This window comes from Tiliqua scincoides, chromosome 3 (genome assembly GCF_035046505.1).
Source record: "Tiliqua scincoides isolate rTilSci1 chromosome 3, rTilSci1.hap2, whole genome shotgun sequence".
Classification (NCBI taxonomy): Eukaryota; Metazoa; Chordata; class Lepidosauria; order Squamata; family Scincidae; genus Tiliqua; species Tiliqua scincoides.
In genome coordinates this window covers 152,106,276-152,125,349 of record NC_089823.1, presented here as the reverse complement: position 1 = coordinate 152,125,349, position 19,074 = coordinate 152,106,276, and the positions used below count along the sequence as shown (strand labels likewise).

The following is a 19,074-nucleotide window of genomic DNA, read 5'->3' as shown; positions in this document are numbered from 1 at the left end:
AAATAAAACAAAGTTTGAACTAGACACACACACACACACAGACACAGACACAGACACAGACACACACACACACACACACACACACACACACACACACACACCCATATAAAAACATAATGAAAAAGATGTGTATATGCATATGCCTAAGTACCCAATTTCCTAGTGCCCTCAAAAGTACTTCTGCCTATATCCAGAATCTGTGCCTTTGGTATAAACCTAATATGGGTTTGTGTTTGAGATTTAGTTACATGACTGCTTAGCATTGGGGCAAAAAGAGAGTGAGAATGAATCCTCATTGCTTTGTTGCAGGATTCTCATTTGTTCATTTGCAAAGCAAGGCTATCTTGACTCCATTATAATTAGAACACTGACATCATCTTGAGAAACCAGCTAATATCCATATTCTGGATTTTGCTGCATTTCACATCTTCACTTACAAAGAGGGTAATCATAAGATTTGGTATTCATTCTGAGAACTTACTTACCTTTGGTCCAGGTGGTCCTGGCAAGCCCTGAAGATAAAAGCAAACATCATGAGGCAGTAAAACACTGAATTATCCACATCATTGGGCAATATGCTAGGGGCTGTATTTCATTAATTTATACAACATCGTATACATTGGCTTTTATTACTTGTCAAGTTTGTAGAAATTATTCTCAATCATAAGTTTAAGCATTCAAAGGCCAGTATCAACCATAAACTTCTCTGCTACTGTTACCAATATCTATTCATTTTAACAGTAGTACAATCAAGCATCCATGTGGTGCGATTGTTCCGACAAAGGTACCAACTAACCACTTCCGTAAATATTACAATTATGTCTCTATAGACGCAGGACTCAATCCTATTCAATTTTGCAGCACAGGTGCAGCAACAACGCATTCCAGAGATAAGGGAACAAATGTTCCCATACCTTGAGAAGGCCTCTGTGACTGTCTCCCCACCACAAGATACAGCGCACACCCCATTGGCACAGCTGCACTGGCGCTGGAAAATTGGACAGGATTGGACCCTCAGATCAGTAAGTTACTGTGTTATTTAAGGGAGAATGAAGTGACCACAATGTGACAAAGTGGGCAGGAGGTCTGGTCTAGAGGGTAGAGCCTCCGTTAGCCCAAAGATAACATCTGAAGGTCGCCAGTTCGAAGCCACTGGCAGCTCCATGAATGGCGAGACCTTGAAGCAGCTGACAAGCTGAGCTGAGTTACTCCACCTGTTCTTTGGTGTGAGCGAAGAAGCATCTTGGCTGCCCTTCAAGTGAGAGATGAAGGAGCTGCTTGTCAGCCAGCGTGGGAGGTAACTGGGGGCCACAAGTGATACCAGATCGTGAAAGATCCATCTGAGATATTGTGTGGTTCTTGAAAGATAGAACCTTTCTGTTATTGTAAAAATCCCCTCAGGGGTTTAGAGATAGCCTGCCTATGTGAACTGCCTTGAATAAAGTCAGAGGAGTAATCTGATGGCCAGAAAGGCGGTATATAAATACCATCATCATCGGGTCTCTCAGACTGATCCTACACAATCCTGGTTCACTGTCATAACACTCCCAGTGAGTCAGAAATTCATGCTCCCAATTTTTTCTTGGGTATCCAACTATCTCAATGGCCTTAGCATTCCAGGAGATAGCAAGGCACAGTTCCCAGGCAAAAAAAACCTTACAATGAGTACAAGTTCCTGCACACATCTCCTTGACTGGCCAAACTTTATAAACAGGTGGGCAAATGAATATGCCAGGCTAATTGCCCTCTGGTAGGTGCCACCATCCCTTCTAACAGCCAGTCCTCCAGCTAAGGGGAAGCTGAAGTCATATGGTTCAATTCCCCAGTCCTTGCAAGCACTGAGCTCCCCCAAATTCCAGAGAGTCAAGCCTCAAGGCTCTGGTTCACTGCATGGTAGTAGATCGAGGGCCCAATCCTATCCAGTTTTCCAGTGCCGGTGCAGCTGTGCCAGTGGGGCATGCACTGCATCTTGTGGTGGGGAGGCAGTTACAGAGGCCTCCTCAAGATATGGGAATATTTGTCCCCTTACCTCAGGACTGCATTGTGGCTGCACCGATGCTGAAAAGTTGGATAGGATTGGGCCCTGAGTGGCCTAGATCAGACTTAAATGAATCAGTTCCTTTGCACTCACACAAGTTTGTAATAATTTAATAGTTTATTTGAAGAATAAGAATACGGTTACATTACTTGAAAGGCATTTAAGGATTTGAGATAATAAATATAGTACATGCCCAATGCTAAAATAATAAAGCCAAGCTCATAAGCTTACTTATCTCACCTGGATCTTTCCAACTTTGGAAGATCAGCAAAGGGTAGCTCTGCTACTTGTCATACCATGTACGATACATCCAGATCCAGGGCTTTTTTTGTAATAGAACACAAGGGAACGACATTCCTGCACCTTTTTTCCCCCACTAGCTCCACCCCCCCTTTTTTTTGCACTGCTGGCTAGGGTGGGATTTGAACCTCTGACCCCGTGCTCCACAGCCCATCACTCTCTCCATTGGGCTATAGGAACTCCTATAGTCAAAAGTGCTTTTTGCACTGCTGGCAAAGGCAGGATTCAAACCTCAAACCTCTCCATTGGGCTATAGAAACTCCTGTGGTCAAAGTGCTCAGAACTAATATATAAGGTCTTGAACCAAGCTGGTGGCCATCAGCACCTCAAGTATTAGTTCCAAACACTTTGAGCCTAAGAGCTCCTATAGCTCAATTGCTAAAGTGCTGGTCTAGGGGTTCAAATCCCTATGAGGAATAATTTTTTTTTCTTTTCTTTTTTAGGTGGGGAGGTGCACCATGGCTACAAAATATAAAAGATGGTTGCCAGTTGCCAAAAGGGGGGCCAGTTGAGGCTGCAAAACTCCTCAAAATTCACTCCTGGAGTGAGCCCCCTGCTGGAGGCTGTGGGTTAAGTCCTACCTGGGACTTAAAAAAAAAAAAAGCCTGCCTGGGAGTGAACTTTGAGGAGTTTTGCAGCCTCAACTGGCCCCCCTTTTGGCAACTGGCAACCAACCTTTATATTTTGCAGCCATGGAGCACCTCCCCACCTAAAAAAAAGAAAGAAAGAAAGAAAAAATTATTCCTCATAGAGATTTGAACCCCTAGCCTCTAGCTCCACAGACCAGCACTTTAGCAATTGAGCCATAAGAACTCTTGGGCTCAAAGTGTTTGGAACTAATACTTGAGGCGCTGATGACCACCAACTGAGCTCAAGACCTTGTATATTAGTTCTGAACACTTTGACTATAGGCTTTCCTATAACCCAATGGAGCACCTCCCCACCTAAAAAAAATGGGGTGTTTCACTCCAGCTGTGGCAGGAGTGCTTTCGCTATCAGGGAGCTCACATGGGATGGACGTGTGTGTGTGTGTGTGTGTGTGTGTGTGTGTGTGTGTGTGTGTGTGTGTGTGTGTAGTTATTGACTACATCTAGTTGTATCTTATTACTTATTTCTCCAATAAAAAATGGCTTTAAATAAATAAATAAATAAAAGATTAACAAGTTGTGAGTTCCTACACTTTTTTTTTTTTTTACACAAAATAAGCACTGCAGATGACCATGATAGAATGGCAAAGAACAGCTTACACCCCCATATAACAGGGTCTTTTATACCTTGGAGGCACTTTTGTCCAATCAGAACTTTAGACCAGCCAAAGCTTCTGGAGAATGATCTCATCACTTGGTGTTTCACAGCTGAAGTCAATTCCCAATTAGTGAGACCTTGAGATCCAGCCCATTATCATGCCTCTGATCTGACTGAGGTGATATCCAAGATCAGGTACATGTTCTCAGCCTTCTAACTAGCTCTGTTCCCACATTTGCTGCAAAATGGCTGTGGCCTACAAGATGGACTCCGGCTTAAGCCAGTGGTTTTGCCTTGTTCTTCACACCATGGTTATTAGATTTATCACTTTTTCCTCTTGTGCCTTTCAAATTCTGAAGTTTGTAAAATCTTAAAGGTTGTATAAAATTGATTTCATCTCTGGAGTTACTTCAGAGCCAGGTAATGCAAACACGAGGTTGCTCATGGTGGATGTGTTAGAGATGTTATCTGGAGATAACATTCCTTGTCTACACAGATGAAACATTCAAGAGTTCTGGAATTCACACACTCTTGCAAACTATTTGTTAAGTCAATGTTTCCCCAAGGTTTGTACTGTACCACTTCAAATGGTCCACCTAATTGAACTACCACCAGAGACATTCCTGGGGGTCCCCACGCCCAGGGCAACCCCCCATTTTCCGCTCCTCACCCCCCATTTTTGCCCCCCCTTTTGCACCCCCCTACCACTGACCGGGAAATAATTGGAGTGACATCATTGTCACCACAATTACTTCCGTGCAGCTACCTCCTCCATTCCCCCATTGAAAACAAAGTGGGAACTGAGGAGGCAGCCGAGGCCCCCACGCAGCCTTCCCTGCCACTCGTAAGCAGTGCAGAAGGCTCCGTGGGGGCCAGGAAGCAGTACACATCTCCTCTGAAGTCGGAGGGGGTGCGTGCTGCTTCTCCTCCACCTCTGAGGGATGCCCTCAGAGGCGGAGGAGGGCCGCCCCGGCAGAGCATTCCGCACCGCTTGTAAGCGGCACAGAGGTCTCCTCCGGAGCAGTCTGGGGCTGCTGGAAGTGGTGCCCCAGACAGGCGGGCTTCCAGCAGCCCTACACCGCTCCAAAGGAGACCTCACTGGAGGCTTCACTGGAGCCCAGGAAGCGGCATACATCTCCTCCAAAATCTGAGGCAGCGTGCTGCTTCCGCTCTGCCTCTGAGGAATGCCCTCAGAGGTGGAGTAGGGATGCCCCAGGACCAGTGGAGCCTACTGTGCCACTTGTAAGCACCACGGAAGGAGGTCTCCTCTGGAGCGCTCTGGGGCTGCTGGAAGTGGGTGCCCCAGACAGGCGGGCTTCCAGCAGCCCCAGACTGCTCCAAAGGAGACCTCTGTGCTGCTCACAAGCGGTGTGGAAGGCTCCTCTAGAGCCCAGGAAGAGGCACATGTCTCCTCCAAAATCAGAGGAGGCGCGCGCCGCTTCTGCTCTGCCTCTGAGGGGTGCCCTCAGAGGTGGAGCAGGGGCACCCAGGAGCGCTCTTGGGAGGCAGCGGGAAGCTGCCTCTCCATCAGCGTCTCGGCGCTGACTGAGCCGCCCCCCTCCTCTTTTATAGGAGGAGATGAGATGGGTGCCCTAGAGCGTCAGTGCCTCTCTAGAGCGCCCGTTTCCTATAAAGGAGGAGGGGAGGGGGCGGCTCAGTCAGCGTGGAGGCACTGACAGAAAGGCAGCAAGCTGCCTCTCCGCAGCACTCCTGGGCACGCCTCCTGGGGGGTGGGGGGCGAGGGTCCGAGAGGGTCCCCTGGAGAGTCGGCACTCGGGGATTTGCCCTGTTTGCGCCCCTCTAGGTATGCCAGTGAGTACCACTGGAAGTAACTGGTGATGACATTGTCACCAGTTATTTCCATGTTGGGAGGCCAGATGCAATGTGACAAACACCAGTAAGAGGCTTACTGGTGAGCACTATTTCCATGTTGGGAGGCCAGATGCAATGTGACAAACACCAGTAAGGGGCTTACTGGGAGCACTTTTTCGAGCGTGGACAAGCATGCTTTGGAGCTCTACCTGCTGAGCAGAGCCTCCTACCGCTGTTTGTTGTGTCATGTTCCTGTCTCACTGCCAGGGGTAGGTGTCCAGGGGTCCTGTGAGTACCATCAAGACACCACTTCAAGTACCACTGGTGGTACCTATACTATTGGTTGAGAAACACTGTGTTAAGTCATCTTCATACAATTGTTTCCTCCATCAGACACAGATATAACAATCCTGCAATTGTGCTCATGATAATTTATCCTAGAATTAAGAGAATCAAATCTTGCCAAGAGCTGTTGAATCTCTTTCCATTCAAGTTCTTTCTTCAAAATTGCAAACAGATAGAGATTGAAATGAGTTCAGATGTTTTTCCTAGGATAACTGATAGACAGCCCAATCCTAAGCGGGTTGACTCAAAAGTAAGTTCCATTATGTTCAGCGGGGCTTGCTCCCAGGAAAGTGTGCACAGAATTGCAGCCTGAGTAATTGGGCTTTTTGTTGGCCAAATGAAGGAGGCAGGAACATGGACACTGAATGACCAAAACACTTTATAGTTTGTCAATCCTTTCAGTGATTCGTGCAACACTGATCAAATATCTATTATACAGGGTGACCCAAAAAAAACAGAACCCACAAATCTTTGAATAAAACTGTTAATTTTAATTTCTCTTTTTTCTTTCAGGGTATACAAGTCAACTTTGTGCATGAAATATTGAAACAATAATCTTCCCCAATATGTCTTGGTTTGAGTCCAGTAAGTTTCTTGAAATTTACTGGACCTTTGTAGGATTTAATAAAATATTTATGGGTTCTGGTTTTTTTTGGGTCACCCTGTATTCTCTTGCAGCGTGAACTGAAACATCTTCATGTAAGCCAATGCACTGTGCATAATGAAAATATTAAATAATACCTTTCCATCCTTGCCTGGCTTCCCTGGTTCACCAGCTTTCCCCTATGGAAACAAAAAAGTGTGCTTTTTTTGAGATACCAGCTTGGTGGTTCTTATTTCAACAGAGTGATTTCCACCTTTGGAAATTACATACTTACTATTCCCCTGGGAATGGTAATCTGAGCAGAACATCAAAGAGAATTTAGAGGCCTTTAAAACTTGGGTTTGTACTAAGAATGAAATAACTGCAGCTAGAGTGTGACTTCCTCACCATGGCACTTCACATATAGTGCAGTGGCGGAAATAGCATTCTTGTGTAACCTTCCCACAAACATATAAGAGAAGAAAATAAAGACTTTGGGGAAACAACATTCTCTTCAAATGGAAACTTCTTTCTAGGCTTATTTCAGGAGGTAGGCAAGAATCAGTACTAAGGATGGGAGAAGCACAGGGTCAGAGAACAGCCAGTAAAAAGGGAAAGGAAGAACAAGAACAATATAAGCAATTATTAAACAAAATACTCACAGCTGGTCCGGGTGGTCCTGGAAGACCTGGTGGCCCAGGTGGCCCTGGAATCCCTGCCTGTCCTTGTTCACCCTGAGGTTTATTGAAAACACGATTACCATCAATAGCATTTAAAATGTAGCATAACAACACTGCAGTGTAATGCATAGCAAGCAAAGCTCAAGCAAAAGGAGAAGAGCCAAGCCAGGCAAGCTACTGTTAGTAAATACCTGAAGGGGGTTTCCAAAACTCAGGCAAAGGTCAACTGCAGATGGGCTCTCTGTGTGAATTTGCAAATGGTTTTGTTTTAAAGCCCCCATCAAAGGAAATGAAAAAATAAAAATAAAATCTTGGGATGGACAAGTGAGTGCAAATATTAAAATCTTTAAAAGTAAAATATTAAAATCTTATCAGATGACTCATGGTAATCACTTTTAGGGCCAAATGACACATAATGCATAAAACTGCCGAATGACCCTTTCTGAAAAGGAAGGCCTTTGATCCAAGGGATCAAAGGTGAAGAAACAACAGGCCGGGAGAGACACTACCCATCCCTTTCTCAAAACACACATTTGAAACCACATGGAGTTAAGTTGCTTGGGAAGGTGACTTGGAATGGGAAAACAGTGGCCAAGGTAAGAATTAAGCACCCCTCCCCACCCACCACTTTCACTCCCAATTGTGCCACTGGCTGTGCTTCTCCTGTTCCAAATGGCCACTGCATTAGCATTTGTGTGTGACATGCAGTACTTTACAGCAACCTTCTATAGTTCACACTTCTTCTCCACCTCATAGCTTTAACTGTAATTATCTTATTATTACTATACAGGCAGGCCCCATATCCATGGATCTGATATCTGCAGAATCGGTTATCTGTTGAACCCCCCCCCCCCCGCATCCATTAACATGATTTAAAGGCTTATGCCAAGGAAAATGTCATTCCTTTGCAGGGTTGCTATACCCATACATACAGGTTAACCTGAAAAACCTAGATCAATGTTAAAAGGAAGCTGTTCTCTTCTGTATCCTGTTAACCTCAATCTAGTTTTTTTAAAGGATCCAGGCTGTCAGGAGGCAGTGTGAGCATCCCTATAAGCTTGTATGCATATAGCAACCCTGTAAAAGAAGGGCATTTTCACTGGGGTAAGCCTTTAAACCATATTAATTGGTGCCTAGAAGGCCTGTGTGGGGGCTGCAGAGACAGGCGTCTCCAGAATCCATGGGGGTTCATGGAACAGATCCCCTATGGATACAGGGCCACACCTATATTCCTTATAGCTGGAATCCTCTTATTTCTATGCTTATTTTTTATACTCAAAAGTCCTTTAAAAGCTTACAATTTTTCTTACGATTTCCCAGACGTGATTCTCTTACAGTTGACCTTGTGCTTTTAACTCCCTATCCCTCCCATTTCATTTTCCTTGTGATTAGTTGTAGATGTTATACAAATTAACAGTTATAATTTCAAAGGCCACTAAATATTGAACCTTACTTAGCAGAACTCAAAATAGAATCTTTAAACCCTGACTTCATCTTTTGTTTCATATAAACTATTAGTGTGGCTTTCAAATTTCACCTGTCAACTTTGTTGATTTCCATGCACTTAAGATAGCTTTAAGTGAACCAAACATTAAATCCATACACAATGAAGCCACTTGGTGCTTAACGAAACTTTTCAAAAAGCTCCAATTAATGGTTAAAAATAGTATGCAATATCTGATAAGTATGGTGTTTGATCTCTGGTCTGCTCCCTCCATCCAGATGAATTTTAGAAGGCCAATCCAGGCTAAGAGGGTTATAAGCACATCATAATACTACCATGACAAGAGGCTTTGTGTGGGTTGGTATCTCTCTATAAGAGACTAGCTGAGATTAACCAAATGCACTCATTTACACAAACACACATCATACTGTCCCTAATCAACGCCAAGGGCACTAAATGAAATACAATGTGCTGTACTATCTTCTGAAGGATGCTGTAGGCATCCAAGTACTAGTAGTGCTCTAGTACTTGCCAAAGGTCTGCCTATCAATCTGCAGATATACAAGTTAATTTACTCCAGCATCTTAATCTAAAGTGCCATAACTATATCTAGGGTAGAGACTGTCAGCATAAATTCCATTACTGTTGTTGATATAATCTGGCTACCTATAAAATAAAAAGGTGTTATCAGGTATAGTATCAGGGGTTGGCCAGTTCAGGTACTGAATGAGGGCGCTCTAGTGCAGGGGTATCAAACATAAGGCCTGCAGGCCAAATGCAGCCCCCAGAAGCAATTTATCTGGCCCCCGTTATCATTGGGCTCTCCCAGCTTGTTAATTGGGTTCTCTCATATCTTGAAATTATAAGCATGATTTGCACACTTTCTCTTCTGCCATTTGCAGCTAATGAATTTCTATGCGAGAACAATGTGCTTATTTCTGGCCATTATCTGCTTAATGATGTCACTTTCTGCTTAATGATGTTACTTCCGGCCCTCAGCAGGCGCCATGAACGGTAATTCCAGCCCTCTGTATGAAACAAGTTTGGCATCTATGCTCTAGATGAAGTCAAACTTAGATCATGGGGGCATTAAGAGCAACTTCATAGTTTACGGGGCAACTGTACTATGGATTTACTACACAATTAAGAATTAGCACTTCCCAAAACATATTAATACTACAGCCCTACACACACTTATTTAGAAGTAAACCTCAATTAACACAATGTGACTTACTTCCAGGTAGACATGAATAGGATGACCCTGTTAGGGCGCAATCCTAACCCACTTTCCAGCATAAGGGCAATGCAGCTCTGAGGTAAGAGAACAAACATTCCCTTACCTTGAGGAGGCTTCCATGACTGCCACCCAACTGCAGGATGCAGCACACACCCCATTGGCACAGATATGCCAGTGCTGGAAAGTTGGTTAGGATTTGGGCCTTAGTGTTAAAAGGTGATATACATTCCTAAAAATGCAACAGATACATGCTGGGGAACTGTGGCCAATTTGTGCTCTTGTGCCCCCTTAGAGATGGGAATCTGCCCTTCATAGTTTGATATGCCTCTAAAACATATGATCTAACAAGTTGGAAAGGGCTATCCAGCCATATAGTGTGGTCCACCAAGTGCTTAACAACTCCCTGGTTTTTGAAATCCCAGGCCGGCAGCAGAGCAGAAAGTTTGTTGAGCTATTGATAGGTCACCGTACATGGCTTATGGACTGTTTTCTGCTGGGGGTGGTGGTGGTGGTGGTGGTGGTCATAAGTTGTGCAGGCCTGTTTTACATTTTTTTTTACTACAGGAAATACTTAAAAGACAAATATAATTTCATGATAAACTGTGAATAAAGTTTTGGATTCTGCTTTGTAATCTCTAGTACATGTTCTAGATCTGTAAGAATTAAAGAACAAATGCTTTTCTCCATTACATTCTTCCATGCCCTGCAAAACACTCTTTCAAAAAGCATCTGTATGACCCAGGGGTGTGTGGGTACAGGACAAGCAACAAATGTGTTTTTATTCATGCAAAGACATGTCAATTGGAGGACATGACTGCATCTTCAGAGAGACCCATGCTTCTTCTAGTTTAAATGAAACCCCTCTCTAAGAAACAATGGTAGATGATTAATCACCAATTTCTGAAATGAAAAAAAAAGCTTGAACCAGGAAAAGGAGGTAAAGGAGAAGGATACCTGAAAGGTGCGTCTCTTTATGACTGGGGGTGGAGCCAGCCGCACTGAATTGAGAAGAGGCAGCAGCTGAAGAAGATTGAACCCGAAGGTCACAGAGCAAGGGTCAAAGATCGCAAGGCAAAGGAGGTCAGTAGGGCATCAAAAGTCATACAGAACAGAAAATGGAAAGAGGGAAAAAAGGAAAACAATGAAAGGATGTAATGAAAGTAAGTCACAGTTGGAAGACAAGAATAAGGAACAATGAAAAAGACATTTGTCACTGGGGACCCTCTTGGCAAACCTCTGAGCTCTTCTATGTTCCACTTTAAACATTCATATGGGGTGCCTGGAACACCTCTAGTTGGCTTTGGTTATAATATTGCTTTTGCCCTTCAGGTTTTACTCTATTTTAAAATACTTTCTAGTTATGTTACCTAGAATACACAAAATAAAACTTACCAGTTGACTTAGAGCCCAATCCTGTGGTCTGGGCTGCGCCTCTGCGGTGCTGACCACAGTCACAAACGTGCCATAAGGCACATTTGCGGGGCTCACCGCCGGGCTCCAGCCAGAGGTGGCTCAGCTGGCGGGCGGCTGTGTTCCACAGCACGACGGTGCCTGCGACCACCGGGCTGCGGAACAGGGAATGGGGTGGGGACGGAGGCGTGCCGGGGGCGGGGAGGCCAGCGTGACACGGGGAGGGGGGTGGGCAGGAGGAGGATCCATGGAGTTTCGCTCTGCAGGATCCTAGGTGCTCGTGAAGGCTGTGTGCCTTACATGAGCGCCTTTACTTTAGCAGCGCCCAAAGGGCGCTGCTAAAGAGAGTAGCCCCATTGCGGGGCTGTCTCCCTTACTGGGGGTAAGGGGAAGAACGCCCCCTACACCCAAGGTGCCTCCCGCGGTAGCGCGGGAGGCGCTGGTGGTGCTGCCGAGCGGAGACACCCTGGGCAGCTCAGGATTGGGCTGCACGTTAGGATTCGGCTGCTAGATAACACCTTCTGTTTTGTTTCACTGTAACAAAGTACAGATACTCCCTCCACTTCTCTGGGGTTTCTGGCAATAGCACCCTTGCTTTCAATTAGTTATTTATGCTGTTTTTTGGCTTTTTGTGGTATTCTTCTCTTTGCATCACCTTTTTTTTTTTTAACATTTCAGTGTAGGGACATAGCTCAGGGTTAGAGCACGTTTTGTTTGCTGTAAGTTCCAGCTTTGGCTGCTGGCATCTCCAGGCAGAACAGGATGAAATTCTACCCTGGACAGCAATTGCCAGTCAGTGCAGGCAACCAACGCTGTCCTGAGCTAGGTGGACCAATTTTCTGATTCAATAGAATGTACCTTTCTATGTACTCCCTCTTAGATCATTTGATCATTCTCATCATTATAAATGTAAGAATAAATACTGATGAAAGGGATGACTATAGAGTAATGTGAACTTCTAAAAAGGGGTAAAGCTTCATTTCTTGGTATTGGTTTCACTTTCTGCCAAATACAACTTCAGGAAACTATTCTTAGTACTCATTCCTCCTTTGCAGCACACAAAAGCTTCGCCTGGGGCAATTGTGCTCCTTTAGAGAGATCCTTCCTGGACCGCAAAAGACCTTAGTTTAGCCACATTACATGCATTTCTCAGCATGGTTTCAGATTGTACTAGATGTGTAATGTGGTCTCCCAAGTTTTTTCTTTCTATTATAATAGCATGTAGGTTTTTTTTTTTCAAAACATAGCAAAATCACAGCATGGGGTAGTGGGGCCTTATCATTTTGTCTCTACCACAGTTCCAATCCTGATTGCAGCCCCTCTGTGCTATTTATACTGGGGGGGGGAGATTATGGAAATGTTTTTTACCCCAGTAAAAATAACACACAGGGACTCCTGTGTTGGGACTGAAGCCATGGCGAGTGCAACCTTGGCAGGGAAAACATACTAAATCTTCCTAATGCCCCTGCTGTGGTTTGCCATATTTCATGCCCTCCCCTACCATTTATAAAAGAATGAAAAAACTGAACAAGCCATGTTACATATTTAACATAATGTGTACTTCAACTCACAGCACATCTCCATGCTCGTTTATTGAAAATCAAAATCCATGTATTTCATGCAAAAGAAAATCTGCTCTCCCTCACAAAAAACCCCTTAGGGCGCAATCCTAACCAACTTCCCAGCCCTGAAGTAAGGGCAATGCAACTCTGAGGTAAGGGAACAAACATTGCCTTGCCTTGAGGCGGCCTCTGTAACTGCCCCCCAACTGCAGGGTGCAAACACTTACCCCACTGGCACAGCTATACCAGCCCTGGAAATTTGGTTAGGATTGCACCCTTAGAAAACAAACATATATACAGTTCAACCTGCTGCTACAAAATATTCACTGCACTATTCCAATCACTATGTATGTTTTTTCTCATTTTTTTCACATTTATTTTCACCAACATAAATGCAAAGATAATCAGATCTTATTAATGCTAAAAAATGCAAGTGCCTGTAATGTTTCTTTTGAGGCTGAGAGGTATGCCTGCAGGTTTCCCATGACAGCGAATGTGTACATTCAAAGAGCACACTCTCTCCCCCTTTAATATGATTCTTTGTCTTTGGTGCAATCTAAGTTACAGTCTTGTTGCAAACTGAAATGTCATCACAATATTGCAGCACTGCAACCAAGCCATATTGGGACATTGGTTTAAAATAGAAATAATGTGGTGGTGGTAAAATTGGAACTGTGTCCCATTGATTAGGATGGCCACAATTGATAGCAGATTTAAAGACCACACAGGGGCACAGTGAACTACAGAAAAAAGTCACTGCAATCCCTCTAGCTCTTAATATGAGGATATGAAGCCAGTTGGATGTTTGAAAGCCAGTACTGCATGTGTTCTGGTTAAGGCAGTGGTTCTCAAACTTTTTAGTGACCCTAGAGGCTGCTGTCTGTTTTATAAATGCCAAGGGGTGCGGCTATAATGGTGATTGGGCTGTAGTGCTCCATCCCCCAACAGCAGTTGGTTTGTTTAACCCTTGATACACAAAGCCTAATCTGCCGTCAGTTTCGCGAACCATCAAAAATGGGGTCAAAACCCATTGGTGGGTCCTGAACCCACAGTTGAGAACTGCTGGGTTAAGGGACTAATTTGACCCCCATGTGGCAATGATGAGACATTGGAATGCCATTCAGTTTCATAGAGCCGTGAACCAAGGGATTCCAACTATGATTGAAAATATTTAACTGTTTTTTCTAAGGTCATGCCGCCTCTAAAAAAAGCACAGGAACATCTTGGTACTTGTGCGCTTTTCCCACGGAGCAAACACCAGCCAGAGGATGTTTGTTTTCATCAAGAAAATATCATTGGGGGAAGTGTTAATCTCAGGATAGTCGTCCTGAGCCAATTGCCCATCCACAGCTGCCTTTCAATTTTTTTTAAACAGAGGGTACAATCATTCATAGATACCCTGCTGTCACATCTAGTTATGCCCCCAAGAGTCTTTTCTTTTTGCTTCCATTCAGCTCCAGAATGGTCTAACTAACACAAGCAACTCCTCCTGGGTCAAAACTGATATGTAGGATCTGAAAACATGGGAGAGCTAGAGTTTCAGTGGTAGACAGTTCGCTGTATTTACTACTTATTTCCTTTGAGCAAAACATCTAAACAAAAAACATTTAAAAGCAAACTCTTTTCTTTCCAAGCTGAATCTGGAAAGCAGAAAGATGAGGACTCCAGTGCCTTTCACTTTCTTTCATAAGGATGTTCATTTTCACCTAGGCATCAGCACAAGCAAAGTTCAGGCTCTAGCAGTATTTTTATGTTCAAGTCAGGTGAAAACCAGCTTGTCTGGACACACTCTTAAGATCATTTCTTACTTTGCACTTGGTACTTGGGTGGATAAGCTTCTCACCAAATGTGAAGAAAGGGAGCTCTTAAAAAGGTACACACGCTGAATTTTATGGGTGCTCTCCTGTCACACTTCATGAAAGGCTCATGTCACGTCATTCATACAAAGTACCTACACACATAAAAGAACTGACACAATGTTTCATGCAGACTGACACATTCTCAGTCTTCATGAAAGACTGAGAATGAAGCCTTGATAAATGATTTTTGAGAGCCCTGTCATTTACCAGTACTGGTAACCTAAGCTGAGGATGATTGAACTGCCATGACTTGGCAGTGGAGGATTCTACACTTGCCATATCGCCTACTGAAAATCTGTTAGTCTATTACCAGCATATGAAATGTGTATTTTACAACTTTTCCTCCTTTCCCCAGAACTGCCTCTGTGGTGTCCCGCCGCGTCCCATAGACATATTGGATTTTTATTGCTGTTGAGAGTGTGCAATATTGGATCCATCTCCTTGTTCTTTTGCAACAGGACTGGTTGCAGTTAAACCATTTACCCACAAACCTTCAGTGTAAGGATCTGATTAGAACGAAGAGCTGCAAGTGTAGTACTTAGGTATTCCTAGGGGGACAGTGAAGACACAGTGACACAGAACTGGATCAATTAGATTCACTATACCATCAATAGCAAAATAAAATTTATACTATAATCTGAAGTTTGCAAAAGGGGGGGATTTTCACATAACAAAGTCAACTTGAAATTCCAACCCAAACTATACTAGCAATTGTTATCTTTTTACCTGTTTTGGTTACCTAATCTGTCCTCAGTTGTATAATCCATATATAACCTCCTGATGTGTTCATTTTCTTCACTGAGAGAAAAGTATCGCCTTTCCCAAATTGTTGCATACCTGAAAGTCTTTGTACTACAAGACAATGGGGTTAGATCCTTAGTCCCTGCTTTGCAGGCAGTGGAGAAGAAAAAGGCAACTCAGGCCATGGATTGGCGATACCAGCGTTTGCCAAACTATGGCCTGTGGGCTGGATATGGAGCACCAAAGAAGACGTCCCTGTCATGAATGAAACTTACTGTTCCGCAGGGCAGCCTCATATCTTCCTCTCTTATCTCCCCAGAACCTTGCACCAGGCAGCTGCTTCTGCTGCCCATCACCCCCACCTGGACTGCACCTGGATTTCCTGGCAGACGTGGTTGGCTGGTGCAAGGTTCTGGGAAGAAAGGAGAGGAAGATATGAGGCTGCTTGCAGAATGGTAAGCAGAACAGGGACTGGTGCTCAGCAGTTCTGTGGTTTGGAGACCACTAGGTTATACCGTAAAGGCCTGTATCACAAACACAGCAATCAGAAGACTATGCATTTTATTAGTAGTAGTAAAAATATATACCACCTTTCAAAAAAAAAGTTCACAAAATGGTTTACATAGTACATAAAAAAATGGTTCCCTGTCTCAAAAGGGTTCACAATATTAAAAGATATAAGGGACAAACCAACAAAAAGCCACTGGCAAAAAAATCTGTGTTAAGATGAATAGAGACAGTTGCTCTACCCTTGCTAAATATAAGAGGACTACCACCTGAAGTGTGCCTCTTTGTCCAGTTAGTAGAATTCAGAAAACCTGAGCAGGCTAAAACATATATTTTCTTTCTCTGTTTGGAAACAAGGAATGGTTATTCAGGAGCAAAGAAATTAAAATTGGAGACAATCAGCAATTTGTACAGTATTATTAAGAGCAATAGTTAAGAAGTTGGAGATTATCATCAATGACCATATTTCATCTAAGACTTCCAGCTAACAAGAGACCAAGATTTTGTGTCTTGAATTTATCAAACATCAAAAATCATGAAGCCTCTTTAAGACATTAATTTTAAAAAATGTTATGACATTTTAAACAAATATCTTTGTGTAGAAGCTTTACAAAGCATTTTTTACCACTACCATGAGGTCAAACAACTTACTTTTTAAAACAAGAAAATTACTTGAAATTCCCATAATAATTTTGATTGAAGTCTTAAAATCTCTATCGCTGCCGGCTGCAGTTCTTAGGCCTCAGAATCCTCACCCCCAGAAAGAGCAGGTTGTGGGTTAGTGAGCATAGCACAGGAAAGCTCAAGGCACAATTTCCTTGCAATACTTCATCAGAGCTTCTGCACCTCAACCTATAATCCATTTGATTTACTTTCCACTCTTGTCATCCCAAGAAAGAAGAGCATCCTGTATTCTGAGGGATGATGGAATTTCTTAAATAGTTATTATCCCAGTATCCATTAGTGATTATAAGTTGAGGTTGCCACACTCTTTGTCATCATATGGTACGTTTTATGGCTTTTCATCTTGGTCGGTGTAGACAGCCTGAAGCCAAGCACTGTAATTGAGCCCAACAAGTTGCTTAAGCAAACAATGCTTTTAGCTTAAAAAAACAAACAAAAACCATGGCAGTCTGCTGGCACTACCTTCCTAAATAAATACAGTTGGCTTTCTTTAATTGTAAGTGAACAGGCCAAAACACTCTGGCAATCAACTAATTTGTTATCCCCCACCCCCCACCCTATGCAGATACTTCTAAAAGGTTAACTATCTACATGCTTGCTTCATACCAGAGTCCTGGACTACAAGTAGTTCCACACCTCTATGGGATGAGGGCCAAATCTTGTATCCATTTAACATAGAACTTCTAAAAAGCTAAATGGAATGTGTTTAAGCTTCTGCCCCCATTATCACTGCAGCCCCATGTACAATGTATTTTCATAGCTTCCCAGAAATGAATATTTGTATTTGTTTACATCTGGTTAAATGTATTGTTTTTATCCTCTGGGCATCATGATATGCTCCTTTCCTACTTGATACTCATGCTGGATAAATTGGGTAGTTCCTGAGTTTAGTGATATTAATTACAAAATAAATGTTACCACTGTCCACACACAAATGTCCCCTCTTCACAGCTCTAGCAGCCAAGGGGTGCAAATTAACTGGCATTCGCAAAACAATGAGATTTCTATAGCAATTGTCCCAGGAGACTGTAGTACAACGTAATTCCCTTGGTGAGGAACCCTGTCCTTAGCAAATGCAAGGAACTGAACAGTTTAAACTATTTTTAGGGGTTTTTTTGCCAATGCCAAGCACTTTTATCCCCTTCTTGTTTTTCGACCTTCCAAGGGCTTTACACAGCCTTCTGGCCCTCCAAAGGCCTCTGGGAGACAGTGGGTGGGATCGAACACAACAAACACCCACTGAGCTACATTATACATTTTGTGATGTTTATGTTGGTCCTTGTTGCTGAGGTGGATAGGAATTTTTTGCTGACAATCTGATTGGCTGGTGATTGACAACTTCTTTGCCCATCCCAGACTGGTGTTGGTGTTAGGGTGGTTTTTGGTTAAGGTCTTCTCTGTATTAAATGTTTGGTCACTTTAGGCAGGTTGAGTGTGGGCTGGGTAAATAGGAGGCATCTTCTGATGTCTATTCTGACAAAAAGCTGGGGGTGAGCCAGGACTGCTCATACTTGCTTGCCTGGCTTGGTAAAGCTGGCTGGCTGGCAACTCCCCTGGCTGGATTATGCAAATGCTCCTGCAAGGCATGTCCTGGGAGTCCATAGGGTAGAAATATAGAGGCTGTATCTGGAGTCTGTAAAGACCCTCAAATTAATTTCCATGGGGTCTAGGTGACCCTCTGATACCTTACTCATTCTCTTTTTTCTTCAGTTCAAAATCTTTTGAAGGTATGAACAAAAAAACAATACTAAATGGTTGCATCAACATAAAATAGGCAGGTGGTGTTAAATGAGAGCCTTCATCATGCTAGGGTCATTCAGACCCCAATACCTTGGATATGCAGAGCTATCATTATAAAGCTCTTTTAATAAAATCCTAAAAAAATTAGGACACACACACACACACACACACAGAGGAGAAGAGAACTTCACAATGTCACACAGGGAGGAGAAATGAATCTTCACAAAGCCACCATGAAGAACTTGACTCCTTTATGGATGGAAAACTCAAGGAGTAAGAAATGGTACAGATGAAGATTGAGAAGGCTTACGTATATATCATGTTCTTTTGGGGTTGGTTATAGCCCCCAGAATAGTTAAACAGCAGTCTGAAATACTTTCTGGAAAATGTACTCTCTCTGCCAATAAGGTAAGTCAGGGAATAAAATATCTGGCACTGGGGTGGAGGGAGGATTGCAAGAGCCAGCAATGGGCCTTATTAGTAGACACACTTCTTATTTCCATAAAAGCCATTCAAATAAACAAAGGAATAAGGAAGGTCACTTAAAAAAAAAAAAAGGTCTGCTTACCCTGTGAGGATAATCTCCACATTGACCCTGCAAAAGAAGAGGATTACAAAGAAAATAGTTTAAATCATGATCATTGTAAACCAAAATAAATTTAAAGGGACAGGTTCATAGCAGGTGCATTTTGGCATGATTATAGCAGTTTCAGCAGGGATAATCCTGGTTTAAACCTACTGGGAATGTTCTTACCACAGAATTAGCCTCAATAGTTGCTGTTGTACGATTTAAATAATTGTGGACTGTTTTGATTCAAAATTATTGTCCTGACACTATTTTGTCCAACTTTAGATGCAATATGGACTGATGCTCCCTTACCAATAAC

General features: G+C 43.2%; 1 protein-coding gene across 1 annotated transcript in view; it reads right to left on the bottom strand.

The window, feature by feature from the left end:
* COL13A1 (collagen type XIII alpha 1 chain) overlaps positions 1–19,074 on the bottom strand; it is a 132,526-nt gene that overhangs the window by 83,583 nt on the left and 29,869 nt on the right. Inside the window, exons 9-13 of the mRNA XM_066621401.1 lie at positions 18,756–18,782; positions 10,639–10,704; positions 6,986–7,057; positions 6,482–6,523; positions 486–512 (exon numbers count right to left, since the gene is read on the bottom strand). Coding sequence (XP_066477498.1) covers positions 486–512; positions 6,482–6,523; positions 6,986–7,057; positions 10,639–10,704; positions 18,756–18,782 — 234 coding nt within the window. The remainder of the gene's footprint in view (positions 1–485; positions 513–6,481; positions 6,524–6,985; positions 7,058–10,638; positions 10,705–18,755; positions 18,783–19,074) is intronic.